At 45.4% G+C, this 19533-nt stretch overlaps 1 protein-coding gene across 1 annotated transcript in view; it reads left to right on the plus strand.

The window, feature by feature from the left end:
* The first annotated feature begins 609 nt into the window (after positions 1-609).
* The window catches only part of ALDH1L1 (aldehyde dehydrogenase 1 family member L1), a 54642-nt gene continuing 35718 nt past the window's right edge, over positions 610-19533 (plus strand). The window contains exons 1-2 of the mRNA XM_056128967.1: positions 610-741; positions 18230-18383. Of these exons, the coding sequence (XP_055984942.1) occupies positions 18257-18383 (127 nt within the window). The 5' untranslated portion in view covers positions 610-741; positions 18230-18256. The remainder of the gene's footprint in view (positions 742-18229; positions 18384-19533) is intronic.

Consider the following 19533-nt stretch of genomic DNA (forward strand, 5'->3'; position numbering starts at 1 on the left):
TAAGATTCAGACAAAGAGCCTTGGAGGTTGAATTGGCTTTATTCTAGCAAAAGGGTGACCTGGGCAACAAACCGGCCCAGCCAGGAGGAAAGAAAGGAGGGGCAGAGAGGTGTGTCCAGGGGTGCCCACCCAGCCCGTGAGGTTCCAGTCAGACCCAGAAACTGCAGAACCCTCAGTTTAATGTTCCACTTGGGGAGAGGCGGTAACTGCAGGTAGGTTAGACATTAAGTCGTAGCGGGGCCTGGCACTCGGGAAGGAAAGGAAAGGAAAGAAAAAAATGCAAGCAAGCAGCAAGCACCTATCCAGGGGCTGTGGCCCCTTTTAGATCAGCAGGACTGGGCTCTTTGAGCCAGCCGGGCATTTCCGGCTGGGGAGCTGTTCTTTTATGGGGTGCCTGGCCAGCTCCCAGTCCCTGCCGAGGATCCATCGCTGGTCGCTGGTCGTAGTGCCCACACGCAAACAGGCTTGGAACGAGGAGGACCCCTGAACCCAGGTCGTGGGACCGCAGAAGCCAGGGCCACTCTGGTCCCCGCCTCCCGCCTCCCTCCCACCTCCCGGGTCCCTCCCCCAAGCTCAGCTGGGGCTCCCTTGGCTGTGCAGGCAGGGGGCGGGTCCCACTCCCTGCCCTCGGCCAGCCTGCACCGGCTGCTGTCCCTGACCAGGCTCTCAGCTGCTGTCCCTGACCAGGCTCTCAGAGGTCCCCGTGTCCCTGCGACGCCTGTGCAAGTTCTCCCACGCTCGGTGAGTTCCCCAGCGCGAACCAGACCCCCTTCAATTTTCCCCTTGCAGGGGGCGGGGTGGGCCTCTTTCTTGGGCTCGGGGTGCCCTGGGGTTGGGGGTGGGGGAACAAGCCCCCCGCTGGGCTTGCAAGGAAGAAAAAAACAAAAGTCACAAGCGCAGGGCGACAGGGACAACTGGGATATTGCTCCTCTCTCGGCCCCTGGGCCCATTTTTGGAACAGGATAATGCACCCCCCACCCCATCATGGGTCAGATGTGACGGCTGGGCACCAAGGCCTCTTGGGATTGCAGACCGACGGGGATCCCCCAGATAGCCACCCTGACCCCCTCTTCTCACCTGCCCAGGGAAGGCTGGCATGTCCCTGAGATGGAGCTTAGACTTCTCAGTCACCCGGGAGCAGAGGGGGGCACTAGGGGGGGTCTCTGATGTCCTTGCTTCCGTGCCCCCCTTCTCAGTGACCTTGGGTCGCCTCTTGGGCTGAAGTGGGGAGGGATGAGAATCCACAGGTGGTCTGGGCTCACCTCCACACCCCCAGTCCCCCCACCCCGAATGTAGGCCACTGTCCTTCTTTCTGGCACTGGACTTTATAGCGACCCCCGGAACTCATGACCAGGAAACCCTAATAGTTTTTCCAGGTGGGTTCTGAACACCAGCTCAGGGGGTCTCGGATAGAGAAAAGGACAGCAGAAGGGGTGACCTGCCTCCAGGGGACCCGGCTAGGAGAGGAGCAAGGGGTCCTCCCTGTCAGGGTGCAGGAATGGGGGTGTGGTGTGGGTAGGGGGTCCTAGCGTGGGAGGGGATGCTGTTGCTGGGCAGTGACTGGGCCTTTCTAGGGCAGCGTCTCTCCAGGGTCCTGGGACCCCCAGGCCAGAACAAAGGGTCCAGAGGCTCTGGACACCCTATCCCCCGACCCCAAAGTGTGCCAGCTAGGCCGGGGGGGGGCAGTCCAGGAAGCCAGGACCCTCCAGCCACCAGCACCTCCAAGAGCACAGGGACACGAGAGAACTCAGGGGGAGGCAGAGGGGTCACCCACAGCTGCAGGGCTCATCGTCCCGTCCTGGAGCTGTGCCAGGGTCCTGGGGTCAGAGGGTACAGGAGAGGGGGCAGGTCCCCAGGACAGCTTGTCACTGCCACAGTCCCTGGACCTTGATAACAAACATCCCTTCGTGCTGGCCGCCCTGCCCACCTCGCCTCCAATGGGATCTTGTACTTTCTTTACTTTCCCACAAGCAATGCATGCTAATGTAAAAACCCAAATAGTTTCCAGAGAGAAACTTCTGGAAAGAAAATTCCAGACTCAAAACACAAAAAATCACCTAGAACCACAAACGCTTAACTATTAAGTCATGACTTAAAAATGAAGTATCAATCTTGTAGGATTTTTACATTCGAACTACATATATACCCTGTACATAGACTCCCCCCACATACCATACCACAATACGCCAGATGAATGCCATATACACAGACCACATACCACGTACATATCACACATACACACACTACATGTACTGTACAAGCATACATACCACATATATGTGACTCACACGCACACCAGTTATACACACCACATACCACACACCACACAGAACATACACACTCCATATACCACACCTCTATTACACAAACCACACATTACTACACACACATGCCACACATACCATAAACACAGCACACTTGTAACACACCACATATACACATCACATGCATCACACATGCCACATATCACATGTACCCCTTTACAAACTTAGGCACCCAGATATGCTACACATACAAAAACCATATACACACAGACCAGATGCCATGCATACCATGAAGAACATCACTGTCACTGTCCTCCCGTTGTTCATCGATTTGCTGGAGCAGGCCCAGTAACGTCTCCATTGGAGACTGTTGTTACTGTGTTTGGCATATCGAGTACGTCACGGGTAGCATGCCAGGCTCGGCTCTGCCGGGCGGGCGAGATACTCTTGGTAGCTTGCTGGGCTCTCCGAGAGGGGCGGAGGAATCGAACTCGGGTCGGCACAGCGGGTAGGGCGTTTGTCTTGCACACAGCCAACATGTAGAACATATCATTCCATATACCACACCTCTATTATACAAACCACACATATAGTACACATACATACTACACATACCATAGACACAGTACACACATAACACACCACACATCGCAGGCACAGAAGTCCCCGTGGTTTGTTACTTCTGGGGTGAGCGGCTGTATCTGTTATGAACATGAAGAAGATGATCTCCGCGGATTGAGTGGCTTTCACAGCATGAAAGTAACTGTGTCATTATTCACCAGTGCTCATAGACCAGTACTCTCATCTGAGCAGAATTAAGAGAGGAAGTTTCTGGATCCCAAAGAAAGGAAGCATCTTTAGGATTTGGGTATTTATTGCCAACTTTTCCTCCCAAGTTTGTGCCAGCTGTCACCTTCCTGATGGTGCATGAGTTGATCTGTTTTCCCAGAAGAGTGCATTTGAGTTGGTATATTGTCATTAGCTTCCAATTTTAAGGGAGAAAAATAGCCTCTTGTCTTATGATGCAGTTCATTGGTAACTTGTGGTTTCAATGTGTCTTTTGTCATGGACGTGGAATATTTTCCCTCTGGCAAATCACTTCAGAGAACTCAGATTTCATGTATGAAAATTTATAACATTCATTCCTTTACATTTTTTCTTTACCAGCAGACTTGTGTAGCTCAATGCTCACCAGATTTTTCTAATATTTTGTGCTAGTGATTTATAGCCTTTCTATTTTTATTTTTAAAAATATTTTTTGGAGAGATAGTACAGTGGATAGAGCATTTGCCTTGCACACAACAGACCCAGGTTAGATTCTCTGAGCCCACCAGGAGTGACCCCTGAGTATAGAGCCAGGAGTCAACCCTGAGTGTGGCCCAAAAACCAATACATAAGTTTAAAATATATTTATTTTTTAATCCAATGAGCTGTATTTTGGAGTAGTATGTAAATTATAAAGCTTGGTGTGTTGGTTTATTGATTTAAATTCATAGATAATCTTAAAGAAAAATTTTAGACTTACGGAAAAAATGAGCAGACCGGAGCTCCCATGTACCCTTTTAGCCTCCACACTGTTCCTTGTTATTCATACATTTCATTAGTCAGATACATTCATTATGTTTATTGAGCCCTATTGGTACTCTTTTATCATCTAAAGATTATGGTTTACGTCAGACTTCAACTTTGGGCTGCATTGTCTATGGGCTTTGAAAAATGTCCTGCCTCCAAGGTACGGAGCATGGGTATGGAGCATGGTGCATCACTGTGGGTACATGCATCACTGTCCTCCCGTTGTTCATTGATTTGCTCAAGCAGGCCCAGTAACGTCTCCATTGTGGCACTTGTTACTGTGTTTGGCATATCGAATACGTCACGGGGAGCTTGCCAGGCTTTGCCGTGCCGGTGAGATACTCTCAGTAGCTTGTCGGGCTCTTCAAGAGGGGCAGAGGATTTGAACCTGTGTTGGTCATGTTGGCTGCATGCAAGGCAAACGCCCTACCTGCTGTGCTATCACTCCAGCCCACCTCCATGGTAATAGTAGGTAATAGTAGATCTACAGTAAATGAAAAGATGGCCAGAGCTCCATCCATTAATTCCCCAAGCCCATCCCCTGCCAACCTGCCTCCATAGTTTGGCCTTTCTCAGAATTTCATATGTACCACAGTCTTTTTTTTTTAATTTTATTTTTATAAAGTAGTTCACAATATTTGATCACATTCAATATTCAAACACCAATCCCACCACCATTACACCTTCCCACCACCATATTTTGGATGTTTTCATCCTGAACTCCAGCCCCTGCCCCAAGCAGAACCAAAATAAATGTTTTGTACTGCTTGTTATAAATAAAATGCTGAAAATGCTCCAAAAAACTTTCCTTAGAGGAGAGTGTGTAAAGATTGTTGTATTTCATCCAGGGGGCATTAAGCCCTTCTATATGAGATTACTAATATGCTGTTAAGGGTTAAGACCTGTGTGTTTGTATATATACATATATATGTATATATATTATATAAATACATTTCCCTCTAAGATCGGTTGCCTTTTACTTTAAACCCCATCAAATGTAGTGTGTTACACTTGAGTGTTGTGAGGTATGAGATGTCGAGCCAGGCTATACTAGAGTCTTTTCAGGAATCTTCTTTCACTTACTAATATTCAATTGAAGTTTCTCCATGTCTTTTTGGTTTAATGGACTCTAAGTATTGGCTAATACTTTGTTTTATGGGTACAATACTGTTTATCTTTTCACTTATCAAAATACATCTTGATTGCCTTCAAGTTTGGGCAGTTGGGAAAGAAGTTGCTATAAACTTGATCTCCAAGTTTCGACATGGATCTATTTCAACTCAATTTGGGTAAATACCAAGGAGTGCAATTGCTGGGTCGCATGATAAGAGAATCTTTAGTTTTGTAAGAAACCTTCAAACAATACATTCTCCTGTGGACAGAATCCACTGGTCCTCAGACCCCTGCCCCCCATTGTCTAGAGCAGACCCAGGGGCAGCCTCTTTCCAAATGCCCTCTCCAACTGCTGGTGCTGGCTTCTCACTGCAAACCTCTTGAGGTGCACAGGTATGGGCATGACGATCTTGGGTTTCCTCATGGGCTTCCCGGAGCGGCCGCTCACCTTGCTGGCATGGCTGGGCTTAATGTGTTTCCACTTGGCGCACAGATTCTGAGACCAGATCTTCATCTGCATCTCACTCAGCTTGAGGGCATGTACCATCTGTGAGCGCTCCATCTGGCGCAGGTACTTCTTGCAGTGACTGAGAGTTCCTATTGCTCCCTATCCTCTTCAGCATTCTGTGGTGTCAGTGGTTGGGATGTTGGCCATTCTAGGAGGTGTGTGTTGATGGTTGTTGTTTGAATCAACAATTCTTGATGGCATGTGCTGTGAAGCATCCAATGGTGCTCAGGACCTACTCCTGGCTCTGAAGTGAGGGATTACCCATGGTGGGGCTTGAGGAGCCATGGTGGGTGCTGAGGATCATCCCTGGGAGTTGGCCGTGTGCAAGGCAAGCGCCCTACCCATTGTACTATATAGGTCCGGCCCTTTTCACATGCTACTTGCCATCTGTCTGTCTCCCTTATTGAGGTGTCTGTTCAGGTCTTTCCTTCATTTCTTAGCTGGGTTGTTGGCTTTTGTTTTTAAATTATTGAGTCTTAAGGGTGCTGTATATATTTTGGATTCTAGTTCTTTATCACATATGTGGGTTTTGTTTTGTTTGGGGGGGGTCTCCCTAGAGGAGTTGGAGATCGCCAAGTCTATACCTGGGTTTGGAGAGGCCATGCAGTGCAGGGGATTGGACCTGGGGTCCAGCACACCAGCGCTTTGAGCTGTCTGCCTGACTCCCTTTATGTACTTCTTCTCAGTATCTTAAGTGTCATTTTCAAAGTCAAAGCTCCTCATCTTGAGAGAATAAAAGGGAATGCCCTGCCACAGAGGCAGGGTGGAAAGGGGGGTAGGGGGATGGGAGGGATACTGGGACCCGTGGTAGTGGAAAATGGGCACTGGTAGAGGGATGGGTATTTGATCATTGTATAATTGAAACCCAAGCACAAAAATTGGTAAGTCTGCATCTGTACCTCATGGTGTTTCACTAATAAAAATTAAAAAATAAATACAAGCTCCTCATCTTAATAAAATCCAATTTACCCTTTCATGAAATGCCCTTTTGGTGATATACCTAGAAATGCAAACTCTAGGCCACCTGGACTTTCTCCTAGGTTGGCTTCTAAGAGTTTCAGAGTTCTCATTTGATATTTAGGTCTATGATAGATTTTCAGTCATTTTTTATATCTAATTGTTTCAGAATCATTTGTTGAAAAGCCTATTCTTCTTCCACTGAATTGTCTTCACTCTTATGTGAAAGATCAATTTATTTTCTGTATTTGGTTTGTTTCTGGTTATTTTTTCTCTACCCTTTTATCATTATCATGTCATGATAGTAATATATAAGACAAGTAGTCAGGCACTATGTGTATTATATGGTATAAACATATGTAAATAGTAGTACAAGATCTATAGTAGATCTTGACATAAAATAATGTCAGGCATTGAGCTTTGTTCTTCTCCTTCAATATTGTGTTGGATATTTCAGGATTTTTATCTTCCCATAGAAACTGGAATTGTTACTGGGATTGTGCTGAATCTATGAACAAATTGGAAATAACTGATACCTTTAATATATTGAGACTTCCACCCCTGTTTATGGATTATCTCTACATTTGCTTTGTTTGAGTTTCTCATCAGTTTTTATATATAACTAAGTGTTTTCATTGTTTAGTGCTAATGTAAATGCATTGTATCTCTAATTTCAACCCCCCAATAATGTTTCTCAGGTGTATAAAGGCAACTGAATTTTTAACACTCTATCCTGTGACCTTCCTATATAGTTGCTTATGAGGTCCAGAAATTTTTATTAATCTTTGAGATTTTTCTGATAAACATTTATGGTACTCATTAATGAAAAGTTTATTTCTTTCTCCCTAATTTGCACACGTTTCATTTCATTTTCTTGTCTTGTTACAGTGGCTAGAATTTCCAGCAGGATGTTGAATAGGAATAATAAGGTGGACACACTTTCCTGTTCCTATGTTTGTGGGAAAGTGTCTAATTTGTCATCATATAGTGTTAGTGATAGATTTTTGTAAATGTTTTAATGGACATAAATTCTTTCCTATTCCTGGTTTGTTGAGATTATTTAATCATAAACATCTATTAAGCTTCATCAAATGCACTTTATGCAACTCTCTGTGTTCATACAATTTTCATTTTTTATGATATTAATGTGTCCTATTACATGAATGACTTTTGAATGTTGTTTTGCTTTATTCTTTGTTTTGGGGCCACACCCAGTGATACTTAAGAGTTACTCCTGGGTCTGCACTCAGGCAGGGTTCCAGAGACCAAATGGTATGCTGGGGGTCAAACTTGGGTCACCATATACAAAGCACGGCCCCTTCTCACTGTACTATCTCTCCAGCTACAATTTTTGACTGTTAAAGCCGGAATATCTGGTATAAATCTCACTTGATTGTACAAAATTTTTACACATCATAGAATTCAATTGGCTACTATAGCACTGAGAATTTTAATGTCTATGTTCATGAAATATATTGATCTGTCATTCAGCTTTCTTATAATGTCTTTGGGTGTTTATTAGGCATGACAAGATGAGTTAGAAAATACTCCCTCTGCTGTCATTTTCTGAAATAAATTAGAAGCAATTGATAGAATTTTTTTCTTAAATGCTTAGTGGAATTCATCTGTGAACCTAGTTCTTTTTGAAAGGGAATTTATAATTGACTACATGTTCTTAATAAATATGAATTATTTTTGGAGGGGGGCAAACCCAGGGGTGTTCCGGTATTACTGTTGGCTCTGCACTCAGGAATTACTCCTTGAGGCGCTCAAGGGACCATATGAGATACCAGGAATTAAACTAGGTCAGCTACATGCAAGGCAAGTGGCCTTCCTGCTGTGCTATTGCCCTGGCCCAAAATATGGGTTCTTTAAAATCATTTCTTTCTCTTTGTGTGAGTTCTGTAAATTGTGGCTTTTTGAGCTTACATTGATTTGACTTTGAGAGAGGGGCCTCTTAGCCATAGCAGGAAACAACCGAGTTTCCACTTGGTATATCCCAATCAGCTCTCTCTGGTTTAAAACAGCTAGCATGGCTACAGATACATCATGACCAGGGTTGGTTTCTCGTCTCTTGCCCCCGCCCCCACCCCGTTGCCCTCATCCCTTCCGGCTGTCACATTCCATATGAAAGTCATGGGCCAATTCTGAGGTGATTGGGCTCACAATTAAGTGCTCAGACTCACTTTCATTCCTAAGGTGTGGTGATGGATCACCCTAGTGATGAGAAGGTCTTGTGGACAGCTCTGGTGGTTCCCTTCATCCACTTTGTCCTCCAGAGCTTGTCTTAGAACATAGGCTTGCTTCTAAGACTTGTCCCTAAGTGCCTTCAACATCTTACCAGACAGCTGTTTGCCTAAGGAAGCGTGAAGAAGAAAATGGAAGGAGTTTGCACTGTATTTTGTCTCTGCAGGAAGAGGAAAGTTAGACTGAGAAGGCTTCTTATCAGTGAGGCTGAGATGGCGTCATTCATGTCTGTCACCTACCTGAGCCCTATAAACATTCTGGACCTTTGCTCTCAGCTACCTTCAATGCTGACTCGAGGGGCAACACTTGGCGAGCAGACTCTGCCTTAATGACTTATCTGGGTCTCCCATGCCCACCTACGGGGGTAACAAGGGTCCTTGTGCCCACCTACAGGGTTACCAAGGGTCCTTGGGTACATCTACAGGGTTACTATGAGTCATCATGCCCACCTACCTGGTTACCAAGGGTCCTTGGGTGTACCTACAAGGTTACCAAGGGTCCCTGTGCCACCTTCAGGGTTACCGAGGGCCCTCAGGTGCACCTACAGGGTGCACCTAGAGGACAATGAGTCCTCATGCCCACCTGCGGGGTTACCAAGGGTCCTTGTGCCCACCTACAGGGTTACCAAGGGCCCTCAGGTGCACCTACCGGGTGTACCTAGAGGACGATGAGTCTCTCGTGCCCTCCTGCGGGGTTACCAAGGGTCCTTGTGCCCACCTACAGGGTTACCAAGGGTCCTCGGGTGCACCTATAAAGTTACCCAAGTGTGCTAATGAGACCCCCACTGCAGAGAATTCCCTGGAAGGAGGATGTGATCCATGCCTGGGTTTGGACCTGCCCAGCCCTCCCTAAAAAGCTCTCATCTATCCCCAGCCTCAGAAATGCCAAGCCATCGCATCTTATCTCCTTGTTATTACTGGCACAGAGGACTGGGGCAGAGGTCAGTGACAGGAACAACTTTAATCCAGCGCTTTTCAGGAGGCAACATTTCAATTTCCTTGGTATAGAGATAATCCATTAATGAACATTAAAAAAAACAGCAGTCATTTCTTTTTTGGAGGGTTGGGGAGCATACCAGATACTGCTGTGGGTTTTCTCCTGGCTCTGTGCTCAGGGTACTCTCCTGGTGGGGCTCAGCGGTGCATATGGGGTGCTGGAGAATCACACTAGGATCAGCTACATGCAAGACAAGTGCCTTAAAAAGCACATGAGAAAATGCTCTACATCATTAATCATCAGGGAGATGCAGATCAAAACCACAATGAGATACCATCTCACACCTCAGAGACTGGCCCACATTCAAAAGAACAAAAGCAACCGATGCTGGCGCGGATGTGGTGAGAAAGGGACACTCCTTCACTGTTGGTGGGAATGCCGACTGGTTCAGCCCTTCTGGAAAACAGTATGGACGATTCTCAAAAAATTAGAAATTGAGCTCCCATTTGACCCAGCAATACCACTCATGGGAATATATCCCAGAGGCAAAAATGTATAGTCGAAGTGACATCTGCACTTGTTTGTTCATTGCAGCACTCTTTACAATAGCCAGAAACTGGAAGAAACCTGAATGCCCAAGAACAGATGACTGATTAAAGAAACTTTGGTACATCTACACAATGGAGTACTATGTAGCTGTTAGAAAAGATGAAGTCATAAAATTTATATACAAGTGGTACAACATGGAAAGTATCGTGCTAAGCGAAATAAGTCAGAAAGAGAGGGATAGGCATAGAAGGATTGCATTCATCTGGGGAATACAAAGTAACAAAATATGAGATTAATACCCAAGAATAGCTGAGATCAGCACCAGGAGGATTACTCCATAGCTTAGAGGCCAGCTGGGCATTCTAAGGGAAAGGGCAGCTCAGATAGAGAAGGGAGCACCAAATAAAGGGTATTTGGAGGATCCTCCCAGGAGGGGAGATGCATGTTGTAAGTAGACTATGGACTGAACATATTTGCCACTCATTGCCTCTTTTGCAGACCACAACACCCAAAGGGAGAGAGATAACAAAAGGGAATGCCCTGCCACAGAGGCAGGGTGGGATGGGGGGTGGGGGTGGAAGGGATATTATCCATGGTGGTGGAAAGTGGGCACTGATGGAGGGATGGGTATTTGATCATTGTATAATCGAAACTCAAGCACAAAAAATTGTAAATCTACAACTGTACTTCATGGTGTTTCACTAATAAAAAGGAAAAAAAAGACAAGTGCCTTATCCACCATACTATCTCTCCAGTCCCAGCAATCATGTTTTAATTTTAATGCATACAAGAAAATACAACTACTAATTCAACCATCCTTTCAAATATTTCCTGGTTTAATATCTAAAAGTAGAACATAATGAGGCATTAACTAGGGAAGTGAAGTGGGGACTAGAACTTTTACTCAAAGAAGGAAGAGGAGAATGAAATCAATGAGGCCAGTGCAGTGTTCGTGGATGGGGAGACTTAATATTGCTGTGAATAGTGTCCAGAGACATTGCATACTCAGCACAGATGCCATCAACATTCCAAGAGTCTTTTATTTTTTTTCAGAAATAGAACCAATCCAAACAGTCATTTGTGATTGCAAGAGGCCCCAAAATAGTAAAATGATCTGCAAAAAGAACAAAATTAGAGGACTCAACTTTTCTGACTTTAAAACGCACAAAGCTGAAGTAATCATAACAGTGTCCAGTTGACTTTTGACAAATTCGTTCAATGGGGGGAAAATTAGTCTCTTAGTAAATGTTGCTGATGCAGCTGGATTTTCACATGCTCCCAAAATGAAGGAGACCTTCTAACACACCACACTGGAAAAAAAAACACCTCAAAATGGGTCAATAACATTAATAGATTACGAGCTAACACCAAAATATGATTCAAAGAAAGAGAAGGGAGGCTGGAGAGAGGGCTGAGGGTTAAGGCATTTGCTGTTGCATGCAGCCAGTCAATCATGATTTGAATCCAGACATGGTAGGGACCCCCCCGCAAGCACTGCTAGGAGTGACCCCAGAGAACTGCCCCAACTCCCCTCCCACCCATCCCCGCAAAAAAAAAAAAAAAACATAGGGGCAAGTCTCCAAGATCTTAAACTTTAATTTCATTAATGCACAAGAAAGCAAAGGAAGGAGTGAAGGAAGAATAGAGGGAAAGATGGAGGGAAGAAAGAAAAGAAGGAAGGAAGGCAAGGAAGGAGTGAAAGAAGGAAGGAAGGAAGGAATTCAGACTCAAGCTAGGCTATGTATCAGGGCAAGACAATATAAAATATGATTAACTGAGATCCCAACAAAGTTCTCTCTACATAAACTGATAAATAAGGGCCAAGATAGTCAAGGCCATATTGAAGAATGAAACTGGTGACCAGAAACTACCATATGCCAAAAGCCGTGAAAAATCTCTAGAAAGCAATGCCTGCAAAGTGGCAGAGCAGCAAAGCCAAGTCCTCGTCCTCCCCCCACAAAGAAACGCCGGGAAACTTGTGCAAAGTGACAGAAACAACTGTCAGCTGTGACTTGACTCAAGCCAAGATTGTGAGTGAGAAGTTTAAAATGTGGGAAATCTCCCTGACACCTTCTCACCTTTACTCCCAGCTTGGTAGCAGTCAGGAAAATAGGAACAAATGTTGGCAAGTATCATATCTGATAATTCTGGTTTCAAAATCCAGAATTTATGAAGAGCTTCTTAACGTGTCAATGAAAGATAAACAACTCGGGGCTGGAGCACTAGCACAGCGGGGAGGGCATTTGCCTTGCAAGCGGCTGACCTGGGTTTAGTTCCCAGCATCCCATATGGTCCCCCGAGCACCGCCAGGAGTAATTCCTGAGTGCAGAGACAGGAGTAACCCCTGTGCATTGCCGGGTGTGACCCAAAAAGCAAAAGAAAAAAAAGGGGAGGGAGAGAAAGATAAACAACTCAAAAGAGGATACACGTCAAGAAGTGGAATTGAGGGATAATGTGGCCATTTCATGTTTAACCTCTGGAAGAACTGCTGTTATTTGCTGCAACTGGAAATGCTGCATATCCACATCAATGTTAAAAAAAAAAAAACTCCGTTTGTCACATCTTCGTCAACACTTACTTTCCTTTGAAGGAAATTACAGGGACCAGAGAGACAGTACAGGGGAAAGGTGCTTGCCCTGCATATAGCCAACCCAATTTTGATCCCCCATACCACATGTAACCCCCTAGCACCATTAGCAGTGACTCCTGAGCACAGAATCAGGAGCATCCCCTGAGCACCGCCAGGTGTGATCGACCTCAACATCAACCATCACCCAAAAAATAATGTTAAAAATAGTCAAATTAAAATATATTTAGCTGAGCTTGGATTGGTATGGGGTTCCATCAATAGAGCTTTGGGTTCAAGTCTTAGTACCCATATTCCAACAAGCATCATGACATGTGTCCCTTCCCCCTTGCACCACCACCAAAAAAATTATTGACCTACCAGTAGGTATGAAGTAGTATCTCACTGTGGTTTTGATTTGCATTTTCCTACTGAGAAATAAATCGAATATCTTCTCAAATGCTTATTGGTCACTTGTGCTTCTTTTTTTTTTTTGCATTTTGGGGTCACACCCGGAGATGCTCAGGGGTTACTCCTGGCTCATGCACTCAGGAATTACTCCTGGTGGTGCTCGGGGGACCATATGGGAAGCTGGGAATCGAACCTGGGTCGGCCATGTTGGCTGCGTGCAAGGCAAACGCCCTACCCGCTGTGCTATCGCTCCAGCCCCCCACTTGTGCTTCTTTTGAGGGGTAAATATTTATTCAGACATTTGATATTGAATATTCAAATATTCAATATTATTTTTAAAAATTGGAGATTCAGTACCAGAGAGATAGCTCAATGGCCCGAGTGCAGCCTTTTCATACAAGAGGCCCAGTTTCAGTCACCAGCACAGTAAGGTTCCCTGAGCACTGAGTGATCCCCGAGCACAAGGCCAGAAGTAGCCCCTAAACACTTCTGAATACAGGTGTGATCCCCCAATTTAAAAAAAATCAATGAATAATAAGAAGAAGAATTAGGAATTCAAACAAATACTTGTATGCCAATGTCAATTGCAGTCTTATTAACAGTAGCTAAAAAGTAGAAACAGCCCCAAGTATTGCCAACTGATGAATAGATGTGCCACACAGAAAAATATATATGTATAATATATATACATACATATATATTTTATACAAAGAAATAAAATCAGATACACAATGAAAATATTGTATGATGCTATTTGTACATAGTCACAGGAATTGTAAATTTTATAAAGATGGGATATAGAATGGAAGTTCACAGGGGCAGCTGGTGGTGGTGATGTTGATGGTAGATCTTAAATACTCACAGTTGGGGGCTGAAGCAATAGCACAGTGGGTAGGGCATTTGCCTTGCACGCGGCCAACCTGGATTCAATTCCCAGCATCCCATGCAGTCCCCTGAGCATCGCCAGAAGTGATTCCTGAGTACAAAGCCAGGAGTAACCCCTGTGCATCGCTGGATGTGACCCATAAAAAAATACTCACAGTTGTGTGGGTGATGAAATCCCTTTCTGAAAACAGATTGTCATGATGCTTGAACAATACAAAATGTAAATAGCAACACTGAATTACACACTTAGAAAGAATTGTGATGTGAGTTTTATGTTGCATCTCTTCTATGATTCTAATAAAAATAACTTAAGCTGGGGCCAGAGAGATAGTACTGGCATTTGCCTTGCACACAGCCTATGCTGGTACCATCCCCGGCATCCCATATGATCCCCCAAGCACTGCCAGGAGTAATTCCTGAGTGCTGAACAGGGAGTAATCTCTGAGCATCTCTAAGTGTGACACTGTAGTACTGTAGCACTGTCCTCCCATTGTTCATTGATTTGCTCGAGCAGGCACCAGTAATGTCTCCATTGTGAGACTTGTTGTTACTGTTTATGACATATTGAATATGCCACGGGGAGCTTGCCAGGCTCTGCTGTGAAGGGTGACACAAAAATCACTTAATCACTTAACTTCCCGTTAGTCGTCGATTTGCTCGAGCGGGCGCCAGTAACGTCTCCATTTGTCCCTGTCGCGTGCTAGTGTAGCCCAATGGCATCTCTTCGCTCCGGGAACACAAAAATAAAAATTAAAAAATTATAGTCAACTTAAAGATAGTCAAACAGATCCTTGGAATGGAATACAGAACCAGAGATGGATTTATCCATATATGGTCTGAAAAGAAAATGTTTTGGACAGAAATTTTATTCTGGAAGGATTGAGCATGTAAACAGGAGCATCAGAAATAATAAAGGTTCTAGTTTCTCTCTTTTTAAGATGAAAACTATTTTTCAAAGCAGTTTAAGTTCCCAGAAAAATTAAAGTGAAGGTGTAGCAATTTCCCCCAACTCCTGTGCCCTCAACATATCCATACCACGTTCCACACAGGGGTATATTTGGACATCAGTATCACCCAGAATTCATAGCTTACCTGAAGGCTTACTCTTGGGGTTCACGTGCTGTAAGTTTGGATAAATCTATTATAACATGTAGGCATCATTTTGTGCCATACAGTACTTTCACTGCCATAAAAACCCTCTGTTATTAAGGACCATAGAGATAGCATAGGGGTACGGTGTTTACTTTGTATGTGGCTGACCCTGGTCACATTCCCAGCACCACATAAGTTTCACCTAGCACCTTGAGTCAAGAACTCTTGAGTAAAGAACCAGTAGCCCCTTTGCACTGCTGGGTGTTGTCCCAAATCCTCACAACCCAAATACTCGGTGCTGTCTGCATTCATTCCTTCCCTCTCTCCCATTCTGATCACCACTAACCTTACTACCATCTCCACCGTTTGGCATTTTCCACCCTGTCATAGATTTGGAATCATATACTCAGTTGACGTTCAGATTCGCCTTTTTCCCTTAGTAATACACATCGACGTTTCCTCCGTTGTTCTTTATGGCTTCATGACTCATTTCCTTTTCTTGCTAAGTAATTGTCCATTGTCGAGAGAAAGCAGCTTGCCCATCCTTTCACCTATGAAAGGACTTCTTGGTTGCTTCCACGTTTTGCCAATTATAAATAAACCTGCTATAAACATCTGTGTACAGAAGATTTTGCGTGCACATGAGTTTTTAGCTCATTTGGGTAAATACTAGGGAATGTGATTGCTGGATTATATGGTACAAGTATGTTTAGTTGTGGAAGAGGTTGCCAACCTGTCTTTCAATATGACTCTCGCATTCTGCATTCTGCCCCCATGGTGAATGAGAGTTTTTGTTGTTAACTAACATTTTGATGTTGTCAGTGTTCCAGAGTTTCGCTATTGTTAACAAGTATCTCAGTCTTGCTTGAATTTGCATTTCCCTATAACCTACACATGCGGTGAAGCATCTTTTCATATTTCATATGCCACCTTCACATCTTCTTCGATACAGGGTGTGTTGAATATCTTTGGTGCATTTGAAAACAGGTTTCTTGTTTTCTTTTCTTTTCCTTTTCTTTTCTCTTTTTTTTCTTTTCTTTTTGTTTGTTTGTTTGTTTTTGGAGCACACCCAGCGATGTTCAGGGATTACTCCTGGCTCTGTGCTCAGGAATTACACCTGGTGGTGCTGTGAAACCAACCATATGGAATGCCCAGGATCAAGACCTGGTCGGTCATATGCAAGGCAAAGGCCTTACCTGCTGTAATAGGGATCTGGCCCCAAGTTTGTTTGATATTTTTCTGGTTTAATTTTTTAAGTCGCGTGTATATTTTGGAGAACAGTTCCTGATCAGATGAATCTTTTTCAAATATTTTCTTCCAGTATTGCTTTCTCATTCTCCACACAGTGCCTCTTTCAAAACAGAATAAGACACTTTATGGTATTCATCTTCTCAGGGTTTTTTTTTCCTGAATTGTGTTCAATTGTGTTTAGATATAACATCAGAGTGTGTTATATCTAAAATGTCAGCAGATGGGAGTTGGAGCAATAGTACAGTGGCTAGGGCGATTGCCTTGCATGTAGCTGACCCCAGTTTAATCTCCAGCATCCCATATGGTCCCCTGAGAACCTTTAGGAGTGATTCAGGAATGCGAGTGAGGAGCACCCCCTGAATATTGCCAGATGTGGACCAAAAACCAAATAAATAAGTAAATATAAAGACATTTCTTTTAAAATAAATACATAAATAAAAGCCACAAAATGTTCTTGGTCATCTAGGTTTTTCTCTGTGTTATCTTCTAATTTTATAGGTTTGAGTTTTCCACTTACATCTGTGGTGTATTTTGAATGAGTTAAAGACTGTGAAGTATCTGAATTAACAACTTGCTTGTTGTCCAATTGTTCTGGTACCATTTATTGAAAAACAGTCTTTGCATCCTTGCACAGATAGCTGCTTTGTCAAACAATAAGAATTTTAGAAGACACAAAGAATATTATTGTAAGTGTGGAATAAACAAATATTTCTTAAAAGACCACAAAACCCAATAACCATAAAGGAAATCCTTGATAAGGTGTACTGTGTTCTATTTAAGTCTTCTGTTCATCCAAAAGATAGCACCTAATTTTGTTTTCCAATTAAATTCCTTTTATTGAATTGCCGTGAGATGCACCAGGACAAAGCTATTCCTGGTGGGTTTCAATGATACAATGTTCCGACACCCATCCCTCCACCAGTGTACATTTCCCACCACCAATGTCCTCAGTTTCCCTCCCACCACCACCCCATCCTCTATCCCTGCCTCAGCCTGCCAGAGTGATCATTTCTACCAATCATTGCCATAGTGGTCCCTTCTCTATCCCAACTGCCTTCTCTCCTAACTCTTGAGGTCAGTTTCCAAACATAGACCAATAAATTGTTTTAACCCATCATGGAGATATTAAGACAGTCAGTCCTTAAGAGACTGAAAGTGGCAAACTCAGAACTGGAGAAGATATTTGTCATAGATAGCTTAGATGAACCAACTCCAACCCCTCGCGGAGACCGACGAGATAGTACAGTGGGTAATGCATTTACTTTTGGCTAATCCCAATTCCAACCTAGACACAACATATGGTTTCCTGAGTGCAGAGTTTCCTGAGTGCCTTGAGCAACACCAGCTGTGACCCCAAAACTAAACACAAAACCTCCCTCAGTCCTCTGGACCCTTGAGCTTAGCCCGCCACCACCTTCCCCCACCCCCCACCCACCCCACCCACCCCGGTTCCCCCTCCCACACACACATACACATAGGCCACTCCCTAACTCAGAGAAATGAGCTCGTTTGAACATTGAAAGTCATTTGGGACAGGAAAGCATTTCCTCAATTAACAAGTGAGGAAACTGAGGCCTGGTGAGACTTGATGACAGTTACAAAATTGGTGAGTCATGGGACCAGGCTCCAGTCTGCCACTCAGGGCTCCAAGCCCATTTGGCGGGTTTCCAGGGCAACACCCACCCCCCACCCCATTCCGTGGTGGGCTCTGATAGCTTCCCAATGGTGCCCTTCTTGGGGTTCTTTCACAGTGCCAGTCTCCCTGCAGGGGTCTGCCATCCAGGGGGCTCCCAGTTGAGGGAGTTGGGGTGAGGACCCAATGACCTGGCAGCCCTGTGCCATGGGGGTCACTTTGGGCTCTGATTGCTCCTTCCCCAGGTCCTGTGGCCCGTGCGCCCGGCCACCATGAAGATCGCAGTGATCGGGCAGAGCCTATTCGGCCAGGAGGTGTACAGTCACCTGCGCAAGGAAGGCCACCAGGTGGTGGGCGTGTTCACCATCCCAGACAAGGACGGCAAGGCTGACCCTCTGGGTGAGTGGGGCGATGCAGAGCTGAGGGCACTCTCACCCGGAAGCAGCTTCCAGGGGCTCCCCTGAACCGTGATCGACTGCCTGGATCTGGGACCAAGTGGATCCCTGTGCCCGACTATGGGGTGTGGTTGTGTCTGTGGTCAAGCCAGGCCTGCAGCCAGCACCCTGCTGCCGGTTGCTCCCCATGCCCCTGGGAGGCCTGTCACCCTGTGCTGTGACCTGCCCCAGGACTGTCAGCTCGTTTACCGGGGAATGGAGGGGCCTGAGAACGTGTGGTTTTCTAGAAGCCGCCTCTGGGCGTGCTGGAGGGCCCTGAGGCCTCACCCAGCCGTGCCATTGTCCCGATTCCAGGCACGCTGATGCCAAGAGCCTAGCTCCAAAGGGACAATGAGTGTCCCCAGACCTCAGTGTCATGCTGAGCCTGGATTTTTTTTTGGCTCCTCCCCCAGGCCCACTCAGGCCTTGGCCCTAGACCTGACCTCAGTGTGACCTGGAACCCAGACTCACCCCACCTTCTGAGTCCTGTTCCTGGACTAGACCCGTGACCCCAGATGTCCTGAGGTCCTGAGGGAAATCTGTCCTTGTTTGGTGACAGTGGGGACTGCCCTTGGACACAGAGCCCTGATACTGAGACCTCTTTCAACAGCAAGGAGGATGGAGAGATAGAGAGAGAGAGACAGAGACAGAGAGAGAAAGAGAGAGACAGAGATCGAGACAGAGACAGAGAGAGACAGAGATAGACAGAGAGGGAGACTGAGATTGAGGGAGGGAGGAAGGGAGAGGAAGAAGGAGAAGGAACAAGAGAGGGAAAGAAAAAAGGCAGGGGGAGAGAAGGGAAGGTGTGGGATAGAAAAAGGAAGGCAGGGAGAGAGGGGGAAAGGGAGAGAAACAGAAGGAGAGGGAGAGAGAAACGAAGGGAGGGAGGGAGGGAGGGAGGGAGGGAGGGAGGGAGGGAGGGAGGCCAGAGAGGGAAGGTGGGAGAAGGGGGAAGAAAGGGAAGAAGTGGGGAGGGAACCCAGACATCTGGCCAGGTGCTGACAGAGAATGGGCCACATAACAGCATGGAACTTTCCATGGGGCTTGGGAAGGACAGATGCGAGGACTCACGTGGAGGTGGTGACTCAGGCCCCTGCTAAGGTGGGGGTAGGGGT

This window comes from Sorex fumeus, unplaced genomic scaffold, assembly GCF_029834395.1.
Source record: "Sorex fumeus unplaced genomic scaffold, SorFum_2.1 ptg000072l, whole genome shotgun sequence".
Taxonomy (NCBI): Eukaryota; Metazoa; Chordata; class Mammalia; order Eulipotyphla; family Soricidae; genus Sorex; species Sorex fumeus.